General features: G+C 52.4%; 1 protein-coding gene across 1 annotated transcript in view; it reads left to right on the forward strand.

Moving 5' to 3' along the window:
- The window catches only part of EFNA2 (ephrin A2), a 142734-nt gene that overhangs the window by 99171 nt on the left and 18788 nt on the right, over positions 1-24775 (forward strand). The window contains exon 2 of the mRNA XM_065422288.1: positions 18129-18421. Within this exon, the coding sequence (XP_065278360.1) occupies positions 18129-18421 (293 nt within the window). The remainder of the gene's footprint in view (positions 1-18128; positions 18422-24775) is intronic.

The following is a 24775-nucleotide window of genomic DNA, read 5'->3' on the forward strand; positions in this document are numbered from 1 at the left end:
TTTTCTAGACCTTTCATCATTTCTGTTGCTCTTCTCTGGACTTTCTCCAATTTGTCCACATCTTTCCTGAAATGTGGCCCCCAGAACCGGACACAATACTCCAGTGGAGGCCTAATCAGTGCGGAGTAGAGCAGAAGGATTACTTCTCATGTCTTGCTTACAACACATATTCCGACACCTTTCCCACCACAGCACTGAGATGCAGCCACCTCTGGGCTGGAGCCATGGCACAGCGAGTGCTTGGCCAAGACATCGAGACAAGCCTCTGGTGCCCAGTGTCCAGTGTGCCCAACCCAGGCCTAGGCCTCATTGTACAGCTTAATCCGTGAGTGCACAGGGCCTTGGGAGCCGTGGCTGAAAGGGGCACCAGAAAGACAGAGAATTACCCTCGCCTTATGCTGCAGAGAGGAAGGACAGGTTTGCTGGTGCTGGCCTGGGGGTCAGGAGTTTGGGGTTCCAGTTGTAGCTCGGCCACAAGTTTTCTGGGGGACCTGGGGCAAGTCCCTTCCGCTCCGGTTTTCAATAGCTCAGTTCCACCAAGATACAGAGCCAGGCTTTCAGAAGAGCTCCGGGTGCTGGCTCAGAAGCTGTAAGTGTCCCAATGAGCAAGGGTGCTGAGTGGTTGAAGACCTGGCCTGTAACCCCCCTCAGCCTCTGTTTCCCTATCTGTAAAATGGGAATAACATCCTTTTCTTTGTCTACTTAGCCTGTAGGCCCTTTGGAGCAGGACCTGTCTCTCCCTCTCTGTGCACAGAGCCCTGACCTGAGTCAGGAACTACTGTGATGCTGTTACTGGGAGAGTTTTTAAGCTAGCTGGATCAGGACATTTGGAAAGCGGAAGAATAGAGCGGGAATTCCCCCTCCCCTCCCCTTCCCTCCCCCTGCCAGTCCCAGCCCCACCCCGTTCTCATTCCTTCTGGCTGAGTTTTAAAGCAGGGTTTTTTTTAGCAGACGAATTAGTGATGTGCCTCATTGAGACAGTTCAAATCCCACTCATTTTAATTATCGCAGCCTGGCAGCCCTGCTGTGGGTATCACACGGGGCGACGGGGAGCTTGCCAGGTGGGGGTTTTATATTAAACGCTTTTGACATTTTACGAACTGAATGACTTAAATGATAACAAATTAACAGACGGCTCCGTGCGTGCGGGTGAGGCTGTGTCTGTCTGTCTCTGTGTGTGTCTCTGCGTGCGGGTGTGAGTTTCTGAGTCTGTGTGTGTCTCTCTCCCTCGGTGTCTGTTGCTCTGGATGTTTGTGGCTGAGATGTGAGTTTGTGTCTGTCTCTGTGTGTGTGTGTGTCTCTGTATGGTTGTGTTTTTCTCTATGTATATGTGTCTCTCTCTGTCTCCGCGTGTATATACGCACATGTGTGTGGGTTTCCATATATGTCTCTCTCTATATATCAGTGTATGTGTGTGTGTGTGTCTGTCACTCTCTGTGTCTGTGCATTTGTGTGTCTATGTTCCTCTGTATCTCTGTGTGTCAGTCTGTGTGTGTCTCTGCCTCTGTGTTTGTGCATTTGTGTGTGTGTGTGTCTATGTTTGTCTGTGTCTCTGTGTGTCTGTGCCTCTCTCTGTGTTTGTGCATTCATGTCTGTGTCTCTGTATGCGTTTTCATGTGTGTGTGTGTCTGCCTCTCTCTGTGCGTGCGTGCGTGCGTGTGTGTGTGTGTGTGTGTGTGTGTCCGTCCGGTTGTGTGTGACTTTCTGTGGCCTGGAAGGTGCTGAGCTCTAGGCAGGCAGCATGGATCCCGCTCTTTCTCCCTGTCGCTGCAGCATTAGGGTCCCGGTGTCATTGCCGTCTTCGCTCCTCTAACAAGCTCTGACGGTGCCTTCCAAACGGCTGCCTTTGCAGTCAAAAGTGCAGTGAGGTTATTTCATACACACAATCTGGGTAATAAATCCGAGAGTTTCAGGAGTGGAGCTGAAGAAGAAGAAAGCTTTTCAAGCCTCTGGGGGACCCAGAGATCAGACAGGCTAGAAAGGTCCAGGGCATGATCCCCCTTGTTGCAAATTGATCCGATAGTCACCTTTCTGCCATGCAGACGGCACAGAGATCTATCGGGAAGTCTGCAGAGTCCACGCTGCACAGGCCCAGGCTGAGCATATGACGAATGCAGCCGTATCAGCTCTTCCTCACTTCGCTGCATCCTGGCAAGAACACTGGTCGTCAGTGGGACCTTAGGGAGTGCTGCGCTGAATGGCCCTGGGAGTTTGTTCAGAGTGGTTAATGCCAGAGTAACACGGAGTATTAGTGTATCTTCCAGTGTGCTCCAGCCAGAGTAACACGGAGTATTAGTGTATCTTCCCATGTATTCCAGATAAAGGTACTTAATGCTGGAGTAACACAGAGTGTTAGTGTAACCTCTGGTATACTCCAGATAAAGGTACTTAATGCCAGAGGAACATGAAGTATTAGTGAATCATCCAGTATGCTCCATGCCGGAGTAGCATGGCGTATTAGCATGCCGTCAAGTATGGTCCAGCCAAATGTACTTAATGCTAAAGTAAGCGGGAGTATTGTATCTTCTGGTGTACTCCAGCAAAAAGTACTTAATACTAGAATAATATGGGGGTTTAGTGTATCTTCTGGTATATTCCAGAGTAACTGGGAGTATTGATGTGCCTTCCAGTGTACCCCAGCTAATGGTACTAAATGCCACGGTATTGCAGAGCATTAATGTGTCAATGTCTGAGTAACAGGAAGTGTCACTGGATGTCCCAGGACTCCTTGGCCTGATATAGCTCATGCTGGAGCAGTGTGAAGTGTAACTGTAGATGAAGGTGGAGTAACAGGAAGTATTAGTGTCTCCTCAGGTATGCGCGGATTCATTTGGATTTGGTGGTGGGGGCAGGCTAGCTCATGCCTGACTGTCACCCCAGCTCTCTGTTTTGGTCTCAGAGGGAGCCGGGTTCCAAGCTGCCTGGGACCCGCACGGTTTTGCATGTGCTGCTCCTCTCAGTGGCCAGCGGGAGGCGCTGTTCCCAGATAGGCAGTGTGGGGGAGCGGGGACACCATGGTTGACTGGGCTCTTTAGTGCTCCCCCATGTGAACACAGTGCTGGCTGAAATCGCAGCCCTGGGACTGCTCGTCCCTGGAACTGGTGAGGCACGCCCTGCACTGCCCTGCCTCGGTGCCTCACCCCTGCCCTGGAGACACCGTCCCATGGGGTGCTAAGGTAGCTCAACTCTCCGGGTCCTTTCAGTGCACCAGCTGGGCCTCTCACTAAGCCGCTGCGGCTAGTGGCCGCTCTGACTGTCTGGATCTTCTCCATCCGCAGGAGCTTCCAAGCGTGTTGGTGCTTCCCGAGGCTCCTCTGGGGGAGCCGTGACATCTGTATTCAACGCCATGCTCGGCCGCCCGGGCTAGACCCCAGGCCTGGGCGCTGCATTGTTTACTTTTGCCCTTTGCTCCCAGGTGAGCAGGGAAGCAGCTGAGCTCGAGGATCAGGCATTGGCCGCATGCATGCATGCACACACACACACACACACAGGCAAAGAGAGAAACTGCTTTAAAAACCAATTGGGCCTCTGGAATGTGCTTATTGCAGCGTTCAGCAAAGCCATCGGGAGGGAATATTTGATCAGGCAGAAATGTAATATTTATAGGAGGGGGCGAATCAGCAGGGGGAAACAGATACATAAATAAAAATGCGCTGGCAAAGAAAAGCCAGGACAGACACGCTGAGACAAAGCCGTTTGGGGGCCTTGGAGATCATGCACCCAGCCCTGGGGAGGTCCTGCAGCGGCAGAGGTCCCCACAGGAACATCACCTCTCCATCCTCAAAAACGCCTGCAGCTATCGGGGTGCCCTGCTCAGACAGAGCCCATCTTTGGTCTCCGGAGCACTTTCTGGCTTCCAGGGATCATAGAATATCAGGGTTGGAAGGGACCTCAGGAGGTCATCTAGTCCAACCCCCTGCTCAAAACAGGACCAATCCCCAAACAGATTTTTGCCCCAAATGGCCCCCTCAAGGATTGAGCTCACAACCCTGGGTTTAGCAGGCCAATGCTCAAACCACTGAGCTATCCCTCCCCGCTCAGCACCTGGCAACTCCTGCTGAGAACAATGGAGCATATCCCTTGCTTATAGGCTGTTTCTAATGCAACAGGCTGGGAGGGGTGGATTGGACCCGTGGCCGTGATAAGCTTTGAGCATGTGCAAGGTACGGGAGCCACAGGGCAGCCCTGCGGGTCTGATGCACGGCCCGTTTCCCTTGGAGCGTGCTGTCCATCTGTCCTGCCGTTCCAATGGTTGATGGTCCAACTGGGCATGCTAACAACTGAAGAACAGGGGTGGCTAGGGCTGCTCGAGAGAGGGCACCGTGCGTGCACCAAGCCACACCTCGCATCGTGTGCCTCTGATGTGGCCTGACTTCCCAGCACTAGGGGGACATGGTTCAGGCAAGCCGCTGGCCCGAACGACTACCTGTGCTTAAGGACCTCTCTGTATCTCTCTAGGGGCTTACGGTGCAGCTGTTCTCATGGGCACTGAGTGCCCGTTGGAGCTGGGCAGCTGGCTCTTCGCTTGCGTCCCCATGGACTCCTACCGGGCGACCCAGGCTGAGCTTTGGGCAATGCGACCTCAACCGTCCCAGGGAACAGAGGAATTGGTTTGCAGCAGGGAGGGGTGATCCAGGGAGCTGAGGATGAGGTTGCCAAGGTGTAATTTGCTGCGAAGCTTAATCAATCCTCTCTACTGTACTTTATCATGACATCCCAAGGGGCCAATTAATGTGTCTCAACATCCCAAACCAATACGAATCATTTCAAAGCCACCTGGACGCCATCTGCCACTCAGAGCCCTGCGCCACGGGTCAATACCGCCTGTCAATCCCCAGCAAACGGGGCATCCCGGCTGATGGTGCCAGGGGGCAGGATACGGAGAGGGTCATATTTGCTGGGGTTGGACTTAATAAATAATAATAATGCATCTGGCTGGGTCCTTATGTGGGTGTAAATTGGTGCAGAGCCACAGAAGTCAATTGAGTTATGCTGTTTCCCATCAGCTGGGGATCTGGCCCATTGACTCCCATGGAGCTGGGTTGACTCATGCTAGCTGGTGATCTGAGCCCTTGACTCCAACGGAGCTGGCCTGATTTACACCATCTGGGGATCTGGCCCCATTCTGCCTTTCATCGGAGGATCCTGACTCTTTTTTTAAGTATCATTATCCCCAATGTATGTTTCAATGGCGGTGAAATGACTCGCCAAAGGATCGGGGCAGCACGGGGAATAGAAACCCACATCTCCTGAGACGCGGTCCCTGCCTCTAACCAGAAGACCGCGCTGCCTCGGAAGCCTGGTAACCTTTCCCTAAAGCAGCTGGGGCATTTAAGCTGTGTTCTTATAGAGAACAACTCTGGAAGAGCACCGCAGTGATCCAGGGTGTGGGGAAGGAGGGTGAGAGTTGCACACACTAGGTTCCGGGAAGACGAACCCCAGCATGAGGGGGAAGCTTTCGGATCAACGCTGAAGCCTATAGGAAGGCTGGGCTTGTGGTTGAATTACTGCTTTGGGCTCTGAAGAGTTAGGGGGCAGTTCCCAGCTCTGTCGCAGATTTCCTGTGTGACCGTGGGCCTCTCTGTGCCTCCACTTCCCATCTGTAAAATGGGGATAACCCATCCTTTATCTAGATTGCAAGCTCATTACGGCAGGGACTATCTCTTAGTCGTGCATGGTGGGTGCCTAGCACCCTGGGGGCCTGATCTCAGTTGCAGCCTCTAGACGCTGCTGTAAAACAAATACTCCTGAAGCCCAGCTGACATCTGGAAGCCAGACCCAGGAGCACTGGAAAGAGGCTCTCTTTGCTGTGTTGAGCCAGAAGTACAGCATTCCTTGGCCCCGTTCGCGGTCCCTGAGAAGAAAGGAGCGAGCTGCAGTAGAACAGGCTGGGCAGCTGCCTCTGTCAGTCCCATTAGTCTTGGGAGATCCTGGCGGCTCCCACCCTGTAACCCATCTGGGTTCAAAGTTAGAGCAGGGACTTCACTTAAATGCCCCCACTGCTACAGGACTGCATTGGGACCGAATGACTGGCAGTTACCTATGAAATCGGTAGGGCAGTATGTTAGATGTCGGGACCTTACAGGGATCATGCTGGAATGGGATGGAAACGCCCACATTTGATTGTCCTTCCATGGCTGGAAAATCAGCTAACCTGATTTCCAGGGCTTCCACCCCCAGGTGGGGGACTGGGTCCCGTAACCCACAGCCGCTGCTATGCTCAGGATCCGTAGCAATGAGAGGCCGGGCAGGGAACCCAGGTTAGGAGCAGGGTTCAGACCTGGGGGGGCATTTGGAACCCAGATGACCTTAAAGTCAGGGAGAGAAAGACAGTGTGTGGCACTCCCCCTGCTGGCTGATTCACACACTGCAAGGGCATCACTCCCCAAAGCCTCTCTGGCGGAAAAAGCCTCAAGAGAGACATCCGAAGGGCCAAACGCAACACATGGGCGTAGGGAGCAGGTGCAGGTGTAAGTCACAAGTGCACATGGGTTATATGCAACCTAGCATGTACATGGCGTGGCAAACCGCGGGCTTTTATTTCCGCGAAGGGATGTCAATAGCTAACAGCAGCAGAGACCAGGTCAGGTAATAAAAAGTATAAGGTGGGGTGGGGGAATGGGTTGTGTGATGTCCTGATTGATAGAAAAGGCCTCGTTTTTATGCCTAACGTATAGGGCTTAGATCCTCCTTTCGCTCTTCCTCACTGTCGTATGGAGCACTGGCAGGATTTATATCCGTACGAGGTTGGGAGATATTATTCCTGTTTTGCAGAATGGGGAAACTGAGGCACAGAGCAGGATGACCTGCCCAAGGCAATGACAGAACCAGAACTAGAAGCCAAGAGTCCTGAGTTTTTGTGCCTTTTGGAAGTCAAAGAGTTTGCTACAGAAAGTGTCTCCCGTTGTAGGCAGGGGCTAGGGGAACAATGGCTGACCAGATCCCTTCTGCGGGCCAAATGTGTCCGTCCCAGATGCCTGCTGTGAGTAAATGGAAACAGGGTGCCAAGATCAGGACGGGGTGGCTCAGGATAGTTGGGATGGTGTCTCACCTCTGAATCACTGCCCCAGCTCCTGCCCATGTAGGAGTGACTAGGAACCGTTCTCATCTGGTGACAGGTTGGGGGGGGGGTCTCAATCCAGCTTCTAGTGGGCACTGAAAGCATCATCTGACGTGGCATGAACTGCCCCTCCACACACCATGTGCCCTGTCTTAGCAGAAGGGACCGAGAAGGCCATTGATGCTATTCCATGCAGCGGGGTCCTTCCAACTCAGCCGTGGCTGGGGGCAGCGTGGCTGGGAGAGATCTGCAGGTGGGGGGGCACCAGCCCGCTTGCAGCCTCAGGGGCAGCACGGCTTCCTGATTGTGGTGCTGCCCTTCCCCTGGACTCCCCAGGCGAGACGCAGGCCCTGTGTGCCTGCCCCTGGGTTCCCTTTCCCTAAGGGGGGGGGGGGGCTGCACCCTGGAATGTGAATGTGCAAAGGGAAAAAAAAACAATCCAACAACCGAGGGCTCCGTGCCACTGACCCGCTCGTGTGGAGAACCAGACAATGGGCTGTCTGTTGTCAGTGCGGTTTCAGGCTCAGATCCCAGCTGCAAGATACAGGCTATACAAGGCGGGGAAGAATGTTATCGGGCAGCTATCTGCTGGCTACACTGAAATGTAATCCTAGTATGGGGTGTTGTAAGAGACATGAATAGAGTCTGAGCGAGGGAAAGGACAGAGCTTACCGAGCGCTGGGAAGTTTCAGAGATTCACCTTTTCTCTCTCCTGCGGCGTGGAGGGGGGAGCGGCGCGCAGGGCAGACATTAGATGCATGCAGCCGACTAACGGTGAGACATTAATAAAGACAAGTGCAAAATACTACACTTAGGAAAGGAAGAATCAAACGCACAGCTACAAACTGGGGACGAACTGGCTAGGTGGCGGTACTGCGGAAAAGGGGCTCCTTGTGGATCACAAATTGAATCTGAGGCAACAGTGGGATGCAGGTGGGGAAAAGGCTAATATCATTCTGGGGTGTGTTAACAGGGGTGTCGTATGTCAGACACGGGAGGCGATTGTCCCCCCGCTCTGGTGAGGCTCAGCCAGAGACCTGTGCCCAGGTCTGGGTGCCGCGCTTCAGGAAAGATGTGGAAAATTGGAGAAGTTCGGAGGAGAGCAACAAAAATGATCAAAGGATCAGAGAACCTGGGCTCGGAGGAAAGGTTTAAAAAAACTGGGCATGTTCAGTCTTGAGCAAAGAAGACTGAGGAGGGACCTGATAACTGTCTGCACATACATTGAGGGCTGTTATCAAGAGGACGGTGAGGTCTCCATGGCCGCTGTCGGTAGGACTAGAAGCAATGGGCTTAATCTACAGCAAGGAAGATTTCGGTTCGATGTTAGGAATAAGGGGGCTCTGGAACAGGCTTCGAAGGGAGGTTGTGGAATTCCTGTCACCGGAGATTTTTAGCACCAGGTTGGACAACCCCGGTCAGGGCTGGTCTAGGGTTACTTGGTCCTACCTCAGCGCAGGGGGCTGGACGCGCTGACCTCGTGAGGTCCCTTCCAGCCCAACATTTCTGTGATTCTGCGGGCAGATGCTTGTGGGCAGATGCCTCTGTCCTTTCCCTTGCTCAGACTCTATTCATGTCTCTTACAACTCACTGAGGATGGAGCAACTACTGGTTTGCTCCCTCTTTGGCCGCCTCACTCCAAATGCAGTTGGGTCCCTTTAACACCCCAAGCGGCCCCTCCTTTGCCCAAAATACACAGCATGGTACTAATCAGGGCAGAAGGCCTCCTGCTGGGGGGAGCGTTTGGCAAATGGGTCCCAAGAGAAGCAGGGCGAGGGGAATCCAGGGAGGGACTAGCCTTTGGCTACCTAGGCAGAGGAGCAGAGAGTCTCCTTCTCACTGTTAGTCCAGGACAAACAACCTCTCTCACTCATCCCTCAAATCCACCCTGCCCGCTCCAGACCGCTCATTGCCCCATTTAATATCATTCTACTGCATGCTGCTGGATGGGGTCCTTCCTTCTCAGGGTGCGTCTCATTCTAATATTGGAGAGGAAGGAGGGCACTGGCATGGGAATTAGGGGATCTGGGTTTGGATGCCCTGTGTGACCCGTGGCAAGTCATTCCACCTCTCCGGGCCTCAGCCTCCCCATCTGTAGCATGGGGATAATGATCCTTCCTTTCCCTCTCTTGATTATCTCAGCTCTTCCTTTGCACCTAGCACAGTGGGGTCCTGGTCCGTGATTGGGGCAATTAGGCACTAGCGTAATACATCTAATAGATCCTCCTCCTCATAATCTTATAAAGTGCAGTAGGGGAAGGCGGCAGCGTAGCCTAATGGGTAGGGCCCTGGGAGTCAGGGGGCCTGGGCCAAATTCCCAGCTCTGCCGGGTGACATTGGGCCAGTCCCTTCCCTGGTCCATGCCACCGCTTCGCCCTCTGTAAAATGTGCAGAGTGACACCCCCGTTTGTAACGTGTGTTGAGTCCTGCATGTGGAGCGTGCTAGAGAAGCCAAGTGTTATTAGTGAGCAACACCAGTCCCGGGGGTGGTTCTTGCTACATTGTCCAAACACCAGAGAGCCGGGGGGAAGAGAGAAAGAGCGCCCCCCCCCCCCCCCCCCCGTGCATTCACCTCTCCAGCAACCGAACATGTTGTGTGACGGAGCAGGTGCACCGTCTGCCTCCTCAGCGATGAGTGACACGTCCCCCAGCAATGAGCAGCCCCTTCGCTGGTTTCTAAGGTTGGGGCACGTCTCTCTTTCGTTTTTAAAGCCTTGAAATGGCAAGAAACCAATGTCAGGGGGGGAAAAATATCCTTGGCTAAGCCTGGCTCCCAGTCCTGGAGCCTTCGTCAGCCCTTTGAACCCTCCAGGAGCCCACACAGAGGCCCGGCCAAATGGATCAGATTGCAGGGGGCCCCGCTCCTGCTGCCAGCTCTGCCAGTGTGGTGCCTCATTGAAATCAAAGGATCTTTGCGCAGGCACAGGGGACCCCCACTCCTCAGAGCGAGCCGCAGGATGGCCTTCGTCAAGCCATGTCCCTGCCCTGTGCCTCAGTTTCCCCCTCTGTAAAAATGAGGATCATGCTACTGAGTTTCTTTGCGAAGCCCTTTGAGATCCACGGATGAAAAGCTCTAGATAAGAGCCAGGGATTATTGTTATTATCACTTGGCAATTTCATCACCTCCACCTCAGAGCCGAAGGCTAAACCTTTCACTTCCTCCGCCTCCCCCCCCCCCAGCCATCAAATCCTCTCATCCGCCCCCCCATTTATCACAGCTGATCGGTTCTAATTCAGCAGCTTTTCATCCAGCAAAGGCCTTCCTAGTTAGTTGGGTTTTTTTCCCCAAAAGACCCATAATAATTATTATTCCCCTGATAATCCTGTTTTCTTTCTTTCTTTCTTTTGGCTTTAATAACAATCATAAAAATAAATAAATAAATACCTTACAAAAAAACAAAGGGAGGAGAGGAGAGGTGGTTTTTTCCATTTATTGTGTGTGCGCATTTGAAAATTGGTGCCCAGTGAATCACGGCCCTCGGTATTAATTTTACATTTTAAAATGTTACCTTGCCAGGGGCAGGGCTGGCACGACTGAATCGGAAAAGGAGAGAAGAGAGAGAGAAAACCCTTCTCCTTAATTAGCGTATTTCACTGTGTGATCAGAGTGCTTATGAAGCGAGTAATGAGGTGTATAGTAGCTTAAAGACTGCAAGAGAGCTGCTTCAGTGATATTCAGGGACCAGCCTTCCCCTTTCCTGCTCTCCATTTGTTCTCTCCTTCCTCCTTTTTTTTCATTCCCTTCTTCCCTTTGTGATGACTGCATGTCTTTTGTGTCATCCTCTTGAATCCCCTGCTATGTTTCCTGGTGGTTTGTGGGGTTGCATCAGTGTTTTTCTTTCTTATTTCACACACACACACATCCCTGTCATTGTCTGTACATTTCATTTTTTCTTACCCTGCCAAGGCTGTGGGAATCGCAGTGTCGCCGACTATCTTGCCAGTCTATCAGTAGTTGCGCGGTGTTTGGTGCTTTCCTTAAAGCCCCACCTCCTGGAGTCATGAGATTTTCACAAGAACCTTAGCTTTCACTTACATTTTCTAGTTGTCTGAGTTGCAGAGCTTGAAAATGCCTGAGTGTGTGCATGCCAGAGAGAGCGAGAGTTATGGTGTGTGTGTGCACTCATGTGTGTCTGAGTGTGCGCATTGTGTACAAGCATGTGCATGTGCCTGTGTGTGTGCAGGTCTGAGCGTGTGCGTAGTCTGTATGTGTGCGCATTGTGCACGAGCCTGTGCAAGGGTCTGTGTGTTTTCGTGTATACCTGTGTGTGCGCATTGGAGGGAGAGAATGGGGGTGTATATGCCTCTGAGTGTCAGAGTGAGTGACTCTGGGTGTGGGTGTGGGCACGCAGCAACAAGAGTGTGTGTGTGTGTGTGTGTGTGTTGTGTCTCCCTGCTGCCCCATAGAACTGACCCCTGCCACTGCCTGGATTTCCACGACACACATAAATCAGCCAGACACACATTTGTGCAGACAGCAGGGCCAGCCAGGAGAGCTCCACTCGCCTCCTGCCGCAGGCTGACCGCTGGGCCAACATCTCCCCCACACCCTGCCCTGTGAGAGGGAGGAGGGCCTCTCCCTTTAAACCCTCCCACTGACTGGCCTCCATTGGCATGCAGCCCCTCTCCCTCCCCCTGCCTGGCTCTATTACACACACAGCAGTGTGTGCTTGGCTCACTAGCAGGCCAGGGGCTTGGAGAAGGAAGCCCATCCGACAGCGCTGAATTACCACTCAGAGACCCCGTAGGGCTCTGTTTGTCCACCGGGCCATCTCCATCTAAATGGAGATGCGGCTGCATCTCCCCCCATGAGAGGGGAAGCGATTTGTCGATTGGGGGGGGGGGGGGGATATGAATTTTCCTCTGAAACGGAGGCTCTTTAACCAGATGCTGCAGAGCGGCCACCTTCCTGCGCCTCCCACCACGTGCACCCTGGGGCACAGCGCGGGGGTGGGGGACCCCGCCCTCAGGGAGATGCAGGGAGTGGAGATGCAAAATTCAGAACCAGGTCCGGCTCCTGCCGCTCAGATACTGCAGGGAGAGGCAGGAGGAGAGATTTCATACTCCAGGGTATGGGGGGCAGAGGCCTGGGGCTTTGGTTCAGGCCCATTATAAAGCTGGGAGGCCACTTGCAAAATTCAGATCTGGGTCCGGATCCAAATTTTGAACCTCCCCAGACTTGGGAGTGCTTGGATCTGGGGCAGAGCTCCTGGCCTGTGTGTAAACAGCTCTGGGGGCTCAGTCCCACCCTTTGACGCCCCCCCCCATCTTCCCTGACAGTTCCACCCCCAATTCCCAATCAGTAACAGTGTGTGTGGTTCGGTGGCCCCCATGGGATGAGTTTGATGGGTCTCAGCCCAGCTCCCTGCGGCACAGGGGCCGGGTCGCAGTATCCACCATTGCATTCGGCGCTCACTGGCTGTTCCTGGTGGACAGACGTGGTAGAGAGACCACGGACTAAATGAGCCACGGAGAGGGCACTCCCTCCTGGTCCCCAGCACGGGCTCCTTTGAGGCAGTAAGGACCTAGCGATGGAGGTCAGTGCGTGTAGCTCGGCCTCTCTGTGCCGTAGAGAAGAGAGGCCCCAGGGCATGTTTACAGCACAAGGGCACAGCTGCAGCTTCCTTCAGCGCCGGAAGGGGTTTTTCCGATGATGTCGGTAATTCACCTCCCCGAGCGGTGGCGGACCTAGCCACGTCTAGACTGGGAGTCAGGCCAGCTTACCTACAGCTCGCAGGGGTGTGAATCTTCCACCCCTCTGAATGGCGTAGCTAAGTGTAGACCAGGGCTCAGGCCTCGTCTTCACTGCAGACTTAACATGGGTTCAGACATGGGTTTTGCCTTTAACCCGTTCCACATTCACACACTCATGTCTCTATCCTTCCCCCACAATAAAGCAGCCCTCACGCCCTGAGCTACTGGGCAGACCCCGAGTTAGCTCATCCTGCATGTTGCTAACCCGAGATAACTGCAGTGAGAACGTGCAGCCACGGACACTCACAGGAATCAGTACCCGATGGCCCTCCAGTCCCTTCCACGGTCCTCTAAGACGCCCATTCCCATGAACTTTCTTGCCATCTCCCTTGCTCGGACCCCTGACGGAAGCAGTCTGCCTTCATGTGCCTCTGCTCAGCATCCTCACTCCCACCCTGCTCGCCGTTTCTTTAGCCTCACCCTGTGTTTAGGGCTAGCTGGGGGAGGGGGCCTTGAAACTCATGGAGGGATCCCCAAAAGTTTTCTGTTGTTCCACAGGACCACAGTCCGGATAAGGCTGACACCCAGGTCGTTAGCTCCTAAAGAACTATGGGCCAGATCCCCGACTGACAAACTGGTCAGTGGAGTGACGCTGATTGAAACCGGCAGAGGATATGGGTTTTATAATCTGGGTTGGTTTCCCACAGCTCTGGTCCCGCTTTGCAGCCGAGCACTGTGGCTCAGTAGTGTTGGGCACATGGTTCCCAGGTGGCCCTGGCCCAGCTGTTGGTCGCGTTCCACCGGTTCTGGTACCAATTCACCATCCGCCTCCCGGCCCCGGGGCTGCACCATGTCCGGCATGCACTGCAGCGGGGCACAGGCTGGAATCTCACACGCACACACCCTGCCACTCACGCCACCCTCCCCCTCCACTCACAACCCCCCAAACTTTTGTTGTGTGTCTTTTAAGGCTCCCCCACCCGGCGTTCATGAATAATTCCTCTTTCGGCTGCCGGAGTGTCAGTGACCTGCCTGCTGCCTTCACAGAGGGGTGTCTACCCGCTTTTTTGTCTGCAGTGTTTTAAAGAGAGACTGACAGCTGACAAGGCTTCCCGTAGTGCCCAGCCCCCTCCTGTCCCTCCCACAACAGGGGGCCCATGTACTGCTGTCAGTCTCGCCTGATGGGGAGTCCTGGGGCGGGAGGAGAGCAGGCCTGCGGAGCTACAGTGGGGACTGTTCTTGGCCTGCTCTTCGCTTCAGGGGGCCCTAGAGGTTCTGTGAGAGGAGGGCAAACCCAGCATCACGCTGAGCCGTCAGTGCCCCTTCATACCTCTCGCCCTGGTATCTGGTACCGTCCTGACGAGGGAAATCTTCACTGGTGCCAGGACAGCGATGTATCAGGACAGGCTCGAACTCCCAGTCACTTCTCGGGCTCAGTAGCACCAGTGCAGCGTGTTTACACTGGAGGCGCTTGCACTGGTGTGGCTACTTCAGTGGAAATCTCCCCCCCTCCCTCTCCTCCCACACACACCATAGACCAGACGGGGAAGTGACTCACCCAAGGTCACACGGCTGGACAGTGGCAGAGCCAGGGAGAGAGCCCAAGAGGCCTGGTTCCCTGTCGCCCGTCACCACGTGCAGTCAGTTACATCAGTGCAAAGAGCCGCGGGGGTCGTGTTCTGCACTGATTTTGGCCTGCCTCAGATGACTGCAACTTGCCCTTCATGGCTCTCAAAGCTCTTTGAGCACTGTTGTCCCTGGTGGGGAGACTGAGTCACAGAGTGGTAGAGCCGGGGATAGAACGCAAGCACACTGACCTCTCCCTGGCCCTGTGCTCCGTGCCCTAAGACCCAACTGCCTTACTGCAAGAGGATTCTTACTGTTGACTTGAATGGGCTTCGGATCAGGCCCCTAAGCTAGTGTTTTCCACAGGCATCGGCACGATACAGTATGTCGTCAAAGAGCCTGTCCGGAAAGGGACAGAGATACGACCGTGTCTGGAAATCTCATCACGTAGCCAAAATATAAGCAGAAGAAGAAGGAACAGTTTTATGTTAAGTGTCTCCTGGCATCTCGTGAATGCCCGTGTACACACACACACACACACACACACACACACACACACAACGGCCCCAATTTTTATTCCAGATGTTCTGTGCTCTCTCAGCAACTTGGAAGTGACTCAGTCCCGCACACCTGCCCTAGCCTTGCTGATGCCGGCAAGAGAATTTCTATTTGAGGGCAAGTGCCTGTGTAGGAACTTCAAATTAATTAGCAGAGAAAACCCATTCGGTGTGGGGAGAAGTCAGGATCGCTCCTGAGGGGCTCGTGCATTTGACTGAGGAGTCCTCGTCAAACGCGAGGGCCAATCAGATCTACACAGTAAGTTATTTTAAATTTCCCCAGAAGGCGGGCGTGGGTTTGGAAGGTGGCAAACGGAGCTGGCTAGTCTTAGGGGACCCTGGTGTATCGAGGTCTAAAATGGGAATTGCCGAGGTATTGTGGAGTCGTTTTCCAGCTCTGCTAATCCCTTAATCTCTCAGATAATCAGTACCAAAAAACATAAATTACAATAGGATTGGAGCGCACATCTGCAGTAATACCAAAAGGGTTTGATGGTATCGCAACGCATAATGATTTTTTGCTACTTATTACCAAGTGTTGCCAGTTTATTCCTCTTAAAACAATGAGGTACTGAATTTAATCTTGTAGAGTGAACGCGGATTCGGAGTGTTTGACTGGTGGTTAGGGCAGAGGACCTGTGCGTCAGGATTCCTGGTTTCTGTGCCTGGTTTTGGAAGGGAGAGTGGTCTAGTGGTTAAAGTAAAGGGGAGTAAGAGTCAGAAATCCTGGGGTGCTTGGATGGCAGTTGTGGCCTATGAAACACAGGGGTTCAGACTAGAAGATCTGGTGGGTCCCTTCCAGCCTTAAGCTCTATTCCCAGGTATGTCACTAATTTGCTGTATGGGTTTAGACAAGTTGCTGAATGTCTCTGTGCCTTAGTTTTCCTCCTGTAAAATAGGGTGAGTCAAACTCTGCTCCTGGGGATTTTCTCGGGTTCCATTAACTGATGTTTGTAAAGCGCTTTGAAATCTAGGTTGGGAAGCACTGGATAAGGGCAAAACTCTTTTACTGTCTGTTTCCCTTTGTAACGATGCTGGTTCTGGTGGAGCCCAACTGGGAGTACCAATTCAGGACAAAGTGCTTAAAACAGGGCAGTCACAGCCCAAGGCTGGGGTTCCCAAACCAAACCAGCCAAATGGAAAAGACTTCGGTTTTGCCCCGCTGGCTAACCACAAGTCACACAAGCAATTCCCTGAGACATTCCAGTTTCCCAGTATCACCACCAGTGCCACTCGTTATGGGGATGAATGGTTATGCAAACCAATACCCCAGTAAAAGAAAAAAGGTTCTCCCGATCCCAAAGGACCAAGGCCCAGACCCAGGTCAATATACAAATCAGATCTTACCCACAAATCACGCTGTTGCCAATCCTTTAGAATTTAAAATCTAAAGGTTTATTCATAACAGGAAAAAGATAGAGATGAGAGCTAGAATTGGTTAAATGGAATCAATTACATACAGTAATGGCAAAGTTCTTGGTTTAGGCTTGTAGTAGTGATGGAATAAACTGCAGGCACAAATCAAGTCTCTGGAGTACATCCATTCAGCCCTTTGTTCAAAGCTTCAGTCTGTAGCAAAGTTCCTCCAGAGGTCTGAAGCAGGATTGAAGAAAGATGGAGGAGTTTTCAGGGCCTTTTTATATTCTCTGCCCGTGGGAGAACACCTCTTTGTTCTTACTGTGGAAAATCCCAGCAGCAAGATGGAGTCTGGAGTCACATGGGCAAGTCACATGTCCATGCTTGACTCAGTTTGCAGGCCAACGCCATTGTTTACATGTTAGTTTGAACCTTTCCAGGAAAGCTTAGATGTGGATTGGCCTCTCCCAAAATCCATTGTTAGTTAAATGTTTCTTGATTGGGCACTTAAGTTGAAAATTCCTTTCTCAAGAATCTGACCAAATGCTTTACTAAGGCTACTTAGGCCTTGGCTACACTCGCGGATTCACAGCGCTGCCGCGGCAGCGCTGTGAAGCGCAAGTGTAGTCGCGCCGCCAGCACTGCGAGAGCTCTCTCGCAGCGCTGCAAGTACTCCATCTCTCCGAGGGGAATAGCTTGCAGCGCTGCGAGGGAGCGTGCAGCGCTGCAGGCGCTGATTACACTGGCGCTTTACAGCGCTGCACTCGCTGCGCTCAGGGGGGGTGTTTTTTCACACCCCTGAGCGCAGCAAGTACAGTGCTGTGAATTGCCAGTGTAGCCAAGGCCTTAGAATCAAATCATATTGATATACAAGTACAGAACCAATATTCATAACTTCAACTACAAAAATGGTACAGATAGCATAATCATACCCAGCAAATCATAACCTTCCCATAGACACCTCACACGACAACCTTTGTACAATATCTGCTGCAAATATATGAGTGGTTGCAACAGTGATCTATACGGTTACAGATTATGTCATTAACGTCACACCCTTATTCTCTATGTAGGGAGTGGTTGATCTGACACAGCAAAGGGCAAAATCAGAAAAGAAGAGATGGGTTCTCTGTGCTTGTTACAAGTACCAAAAAGGAAGAGGGAAAAAATGTAGGGCCCAATTCTCCCTGGCTTGGCCCCATTTGCAGTTGTTTATATTGGGTTAGTGTGATATGAATCAGCATGGTTGTGTTCTACACTCACTTTGCACAGCTGCCAGTGCCTGTCGAAGGAGAAGAGTAGTAGAGAGTCAGGCCTTAAGGTCAAGCTTTTTATGAGTGGCTAGTGATTTTTTTGGTGCCCAGTTTGAGATACCGAAAGGGGCTGTGGTTTTCAGAGGGTGGGACCTTGGCATTGTCTAGAAATCAGGGCCCTTTAAGGTGTCCCAAGTCAGGCTCCTGGAGTCACTAGTCACTTCTGAATTTCTTATGCCCGAAGCATCCCATGACTCATTGCACGGACCCCACAAAATGAAGCATTGGCAAGGCGTGTAGTCTGCTGTCTCATGGGAGCCAGGACTCCTGGGTCTTCTCCCTGGCTCTGCTGCTGACTTGCTGTGCAGCATTGGGCGTGTGGCTTAACCTAGAAATCTTTCAGAAGCGCATACTGCTTTGGGTTGGTCCACTTGAGCCCCTTAGGGGTCTGAGAGTCACAGGTGCTAAGCACCCACAGTGCCAAGCAGGTACATCCAAAGCTGTGCTGCCGAGGGCACCCGAGCTCTCATCTTGCAGAGAGCGTGGTGTTCTGGCTGACACGTGTCAGGCTGGCCAGTCCGCCGCGGTCCTTCCCTGGATCCCCTGCTTCTCACCCCCGCTTTCTCCTTCCGTTCCCCGCAGCTTCCATCGGGGGGACTACACAGTGGAAGTGAGCATCAACAACTACCTGGATATCTACTGCCCTCACTATGAGGACCCCTTCCCGGCGGACAAGATGGAGCGGTATATCCTCTACATGGTCAATTACGAGGGTCACGCTTCCTGCGACCACCGGCAGAAAGGCTTCAAGCGCTGGGAGTGCAACAAGCCCGACTCCCCCAACGGGCCCCTGAAGTTCTCAGAGAAGTTCCAGCTCTTCACTCCCTTCTCTCTAGGCTTTGAGTTCAGACCAGGGCACGAGTATTACTACATCTGTGAGTATCCCGCGCTGCAGACTGGCTGTGCCCTGCCCCCTCGCGGGGAACGGCCCCTGGCCACGGTGCACATTGCTGACCGCGGCCTTTCCTGTTCCTAATCGGGTGAGGGTGACTTGAAAAATCCAGGTGGAAGGCCTAGTGCAGAACGTGCAAATTTGCACTGTGAGCGGTTAACACAGCTCAGGGCGAGCGTCTCGCTTAGCAGCCCCGTGAAGGCCATGGTGGAAGCACATTGAAATGAGCTGGAGGGTGGGTACATGCAACGCTGCCCTCTACTGGATACAGTCAGAACCGTTCTGCTGTGTGTCCCGTCTAGCAGCTCTGGTAGTTTTGGAATAGGACAATTCGAGCTCTGTCCCTGTGAAGTTTCAGGTGGCTTCTGCGTGCCGGGGAGTCACAGCCATGACGCTGCAAGCTGGCTGTGGTTTGCTACGATGTTAAGTTTCCTTGCTGACTCAGGGCTTTATGAAAATCGCTTGTAAAGCCACAAAATCCACAACATAAACCATGCAAAGATTCATGTAGGGCTGGGACAGTTTGCTCTAGGTAGAAATGTCCACTGGAAAACATCTATGCCAACAGAAAAAAACATCGCTAAGGCAGAGGTCGGGCTCCAGGCTCGAGTCTGTACTTAAGTGAATAATACTATTCAAGAACCTTAGAGTTCAAATAATCAGTAAGTAACCCCATCACATGAGGAACCCAGGTGCTCTTGTCAAACCGGGAGCTCATACCGCTTTAACTCCGCCCCCGTGAGAGGCCAGCTGACCACCTGCCCTCCTTTGCAGACGGAGTGTTGAAAGCTTGGCCCATGCACGTGTCTCCAACTCTCAGCTTGGTCACCGCACTCACCTGTGCCCTGATTTCGCTGTCCAGGCACATGGAGTTTTTATAGGGAGACGGGCTGGCTCTGGGTCTAATGACACTTAGAGAACTGGCTGCCATATGCAATCCCAGGCCTGGATCCCTTGAGAGCACCTCCTCTGAGGTACTCATTTCTCTCAGCATCTCCCAGGATAGGGCTCTCCGGGCTCCATCCTGCCAGGTGCTGAACACTGGCGCTGTCCCAGCAAAGCATGTACGGACACGTTGAACTTCAAGCACATGAGAAATCCTATTGACTTGGGGGTGACGGACCCAGCTCTTAAAGTGAAGCCCGTGCTTGATCAGGGAACTGTCCGTTGTGGGTGGATAAGGAGTTTTGGATCTTCCCAAGTCATAGCTATGGAGGCAGAGCGTAAGGATGGGGGTAGCATTGGGGGAAGCTAGCAGCATTGTGGTTAAATCCTGTCATTAGGGCCTCTTCCCTCCTGCAAGGCTAAAATTCCCTTTAGAAAAAGAAAACACCACCAGAAAATACACAGTCTGAGCAGTACGCAGGAGCCAGGTTCTGCTGGACGCGCGCTGTCTGCTCTGTGCCGCTCCGGTGATGCAAAGCAGCTGTGAAGCCATCTTAAGCGGCCTTTTCTAAACCCTGCTTTCTGGCTGCGTTGCAATACCAGAGGTGTGCAAAGGAGCCGGAGTGTGCCGGGCGAATCTGGCTCCAAATGTCTCCGATGAAATCTGGAATAACTCCTAGTGCTTTTCACTGTCAGAGCACTTGGATAGCCCTTTGCGGGGAGACAGGCAGAGCTACTCACCCAAGGTCACAGCCAGTATCAGAGGTCAAGGCTCAATGGCTCCCCAGTCCAATATTCATACACCCACTGGACTAGAAATCTGGGTCACGTTAAAACCTAGGGGGCTGGTCCAATGGGAGCCTTCATTAACTTCAACGGGCTGGGCTCAGGTGAAGGTCCAGGGTCAGGTCTGAATGGATCTGTCCGTAGCATTCTAGGAGGAATTCTGAATGATTCCCTGGTCTGCTGGCTGTACGGTAACCCCAGACCTAAAATCTTTCTGGGGCTCTTCCTTTCCCTTCAGGATAGGGCCTTTCTTATTTCCATGTGCCAGACTCTGCGGTGTCGGTGTGCTAAGATCATGTCAGTTGCCCCTGGGACCAGTGTAACCTCTGCCTGCTTGGGTCTGCAGAGGTCCTGAAACAAGAACCCCAAGAGGTGTGAACTGCCCCAGTCTTCTTAACTCTGGGCACAGCTCTGGGTGAGCGTGCCTACGGTCCCCCGGTTGCCTTCATTCTGCCTCTCCCAGGACACAGCAGCTTCCCAGCGAATAATACCCAGCTCTTGCATAGCACTTTTCAGCAGTAAACCTGAACGTGCTTTACAAAGGTGGGCAGTATCATTAGCCTCATATTACAGATGGGGAAACTGAGGCACAGAGGAAGAAAGCAATTTACCCAGGGTCACCCAGCAGGCCAGTAGCAGAGCCAAGCCTAAAACCTAGGTCACCTGAGTTACAGTCCAGCACTCCAGGCACAAGGCTATACTGCTGGTCAGAACAAAGCTCACCTTTTTTGTTGGGTGATGGAGGGTTTATTATGGTTTAAAGCAGCAACTCCACTTATTCTCCATTGATCATGCCGGAATCTGAGACACTAAAGCTGGCATTCACTGAGCCTTCGTTTAAGTCCCGGGCCAGCTGAGTGCTCAGAAAAATAGTAAACCAAACCCAAACACACAGAGAGGCTCCTGGGTGAGCCGGTGTTTCCTCCCCCGAGAAGCCAGGGATGAGAGCATTAGAGTTCATTCTGCTCCCGCCCCTGGACCATTCGCCTTGTAAAATGCAGAGCTGAAGCTGCCTGGGGGGTCTCCCCTGCCGTGGGCTCCCAGCAAGCAAAAATAATCAAGTGACTGTAATTACCCGCCCGACCACCCATTGGGGAGGCTGGTTTACGTCTCTCGTTTAACAGAGCCCCATTCATCTTGATTAGAAGCAGGGCTTTTATCCTGCGTTTCTTTTAACGGGGGCTGGAGGGTCGCGGAGAGGGACACCTAGCCAAACTAAAGGCACTGCCCTTGGGGCTAGGACGGAGGAGAAGGTTCCATCCAGGCCTCGCTCGGAGGGGAAGGCGGAGGGCCTGGGCAAGGGGGGAAGGCCGCAGTTCAATTGGCAGAACTGATCCCTGCTGGAACTCCATTGAGTCCGGCCTGGGAAATTCCATCTGCACCGGTGGGGGCCTAAAATTGGGAGCTTGAGTCAAAAGCGTCCGTTGAGTCTAGTTCCGAACTGGCCCCCCCATCTCATATACCCCAGTGCTGTCACGGCTGGTGGGGTCTCCAAGGACCAGGAGATGGGGGTACGGTCTCACAGGGACGTATTTGGCCTCTGAGAAGGCAGGGGAGGCTGATCTTCCCCCTTGGCCAGAGCCACAGAGTTTTGACGGATACAGAGAGGCCGAGGCCTTGGTTTCCAGGAGAGGGTGAAGGGTCAAAGGGTTATGTGACTCCCCAATGTCTGTCGTCAAGGCAGTGGTATTAAGGGCTGTCTCTCGCCTTCCTCCTGTCCCTTCCTTTCAGGGGTGCCGAGAGCCAGTAAGCCTGTATATAACGGAAACCACTTCAAGCCAGGGGGGACTGTAGCACCCCCAGTTCCAGCACCTATGCTTCCCTTGGATTAGACGCACGTGGCTGATAGCAGGTTTCAGCTCACCGGTGCCTCTGGGCCGGGGCGTCTACTGTCATTTACCCCGTTGTAAAAAAAGAACCAGCACGCAGTGCAAACTCTGCCCCTCCCCCCACAAGCCACCTGGACTGCACCCCCGGTACTTGTGCATCCTCACCTGTTCGCATGCACGGCTCGGGGAGCCAGTTCCACCACTCTGGATATCTCTGCTGCAGCTGGGAGGGAGCCTCCCCGGGTGGGGCGACAGCCTTGCGCTAGTGGAGTTGGAGCTAGCATGCTAAAACAGCAGGGTGGACCCCACAGCTTGGACGGCAGCTCGGGGCCCCCTGGGTCCGAGCTCAGGTGGCCAGTCCGAGGCTCTGCCGGAGCCCCGACGGCCACGCGGCTGTTTTTAGTGCATGAGTCTCTCTGCCCGGCTGCAGTGTAGACGTACCTTCAGAAGCTCCAGCAAGCCCCCAGTGCAGTATCCTACCAGCCGTGCCGTAGCAGTTTGACCTGCACTGACCGGTTCATCCCCTTCCGAGTACATTTCACAATGGACAGCAGCTACTTACAGGGACTTTCATGGTCTGTGAAAACCTTTTCAATGAAAACGCTTATATCACTCACTTGTTAATTAGAAAATTTCCATTTATTTTATTTCATAATTTGGGAGGTTCCTCCCCTTTTTCTCCCTCCCCCTCTTTTTCCCCCCCCTGGGGCTCAGAAAATGAAAACTGAAAATTTGTCATTTTCACACACAAAAAATATCAAAAACCTTAACTGAACCATTTCCAATGAAATTAGGGTGTTTGGGGTGGGAGGTACCTACCATTTCCCAACCAGCCCTATATAGAGCACAGCTGATTTAGGGACCGCTCTCGCCCTACACACCACAGGAACGGCTGAGATCAGCTGAGGCTGCATTGGCTTGTGACCCTGGAAGCACATGTTTGGGGACTGGAGTGAGGCCATTTTGAATAAAGTCTCCCAGATGTGAAACTTTTTAGCTAAGGATATCGATCCTCATGCTTCAGGGCATGAGCCAGCCTAACTAAAAGGGTCAGGAGGGAACTTTCTATGGGGACAGGTTATCCCCTCACTGCCTCCTGCAGGATTTCTTACACCTTCCTTTGAAGCAAATGGTGCTACCCATTGTCAGAGAGAAGACACTGGGCTAGATGGACCTCAGGTCTGATCCTGTCTGGCAATTCCTACGTTCTCGTGAATCTCACTCCTTTTGGAGGTCTGGCCACCTCTGGAGTTACAGCCTAGCCCAGTTTACAGCAGTTAGCACCCTGACAGGCCCTTTACAAACAGCCCACAGAGTTACTCCTGGTTTACCCCGCTCCAAGGCCCTGATCCCGCAAATGTTTAACCACATACAGAATTTTACTCACACGACTTAACTGAAGTGCCCTGGGCAACTCCCGTTCTTAAAGCCAAGCACACGCGTACAGGATCGGGCCCTAAGCAAGAGGAGAATCGGGCCCATTTTAAATTTTCAACCTCCCGAGTGGATGTACACAAGACAAAACTCAAATAGGGGGAAAGAGTTGCATTATGGGGCCTGAGCCGAAGCGGATTGGAGCCGGTGAAACAATTCCATGAGCTTTGGATCAGCCCCCAGGAGTTTTGCAATTAAAGGTTAAAATTCAAAAAATTAAAAATCATGACCCAAAAGCACTTGATGGTGTCATTTGAAGCCAGACGCCCTTCTCCTTTTGTGTGGGAACTACCAGCCCCATTATCTTTCTTATTATTTTTCCCCTTTTTCTAAAGCATCTGTTTGGAAACCACTTAATTTGTTCCTTTTATCTAGATTAAATTACCATTCTCCCCTCCCCCATAAAATGTCACTCGTGAAATAACTGCGTCTACAACTCTCTCTTTTCTTATTCTGTTTTTTTATTATTATTTTATTTTTTTAATGTCGTTAGGGAGAGATTACACAGGAGTAAATGGTGAAACTGATCATTGCTAAACCAGTTAGAATTCATGTCATGCGGAACATTAGAAATTATGCCTCTTTGAGGAACCGTATTTAGCAGACATGAAAGAAAAGAAATTACCTCCTTCTAGAGCTCACAAATTGGAATTCCATTAACCTCGCAGGCATAGAGACGAAGCTTTGTGTTCCCAGTTCTGGGTCAAGGTTAAGAGCCGGCGCTGGGGACACGAGCAAATGGCGAGACCCATTTGCCGATTCGTATTGGATCAGAATTTACAGCTGGGTTCTGAAGATCTGGAACTGGGTTACTTGGTCTCTCCCCAGCTTAGGAGGTTAGTTCACGATCGGGGTGCGGCACGATCAAGACAATGTGCTGGATCACTCCTTGGGAAACAAATCATTATGCCTGGGAATCAGAGTGGAGTCTAGAGCAGAGATCAGATGCTTCAGGATTTCAGCCCCCTGTTGGTTTCAGTTTAGGATACCTGTTAATCCATTTAAAACAAAGATCCGTGGGTAAGGAGAGAAGAGCCAGAGAGTCTGACACATCTTTCCCAGTCGGAGATGGGTACTTGGATGAAGTAATCAGGTTGTTAAGCCAAAGGAAGGTGATTTGGGACCCTGGGGAGAGAAAATGATATATGAGCTGAAATAGGAAAGTCAAGTTAATGGGGAATTTTGCAAGATTAGGGGGGGACCAGACATGTGACCTGACTCCAACGCTAAACATTATGGTTAATTATTTGGCCCCAACCTAGATCAGAACCCCATTGTGCTGGATGCTTCACAGACACATAGGGAGAGGGAGTCCCTGCTGCAGAGCAATCTGAATAGACAATGGGGAAACTGAGGCACAGAGGGGGAAGGACCTCACCCAAGGTCACACAGCCGGTAAGAAG

This window comes from Emys orbicularis, chromosome 24 (genome assembly GCF_028017835.1).
Source record: "Emys orbicularis isolate rEmyOrb1 chromosome 24, rEmyOrb1.hap1, whole genome shotgun sequence".
NCBI classification, from domain to species: Eukaryota; Metazoa; Chordata; order Testudines; family Emydidae; genus Emys; species Emys orbicularis.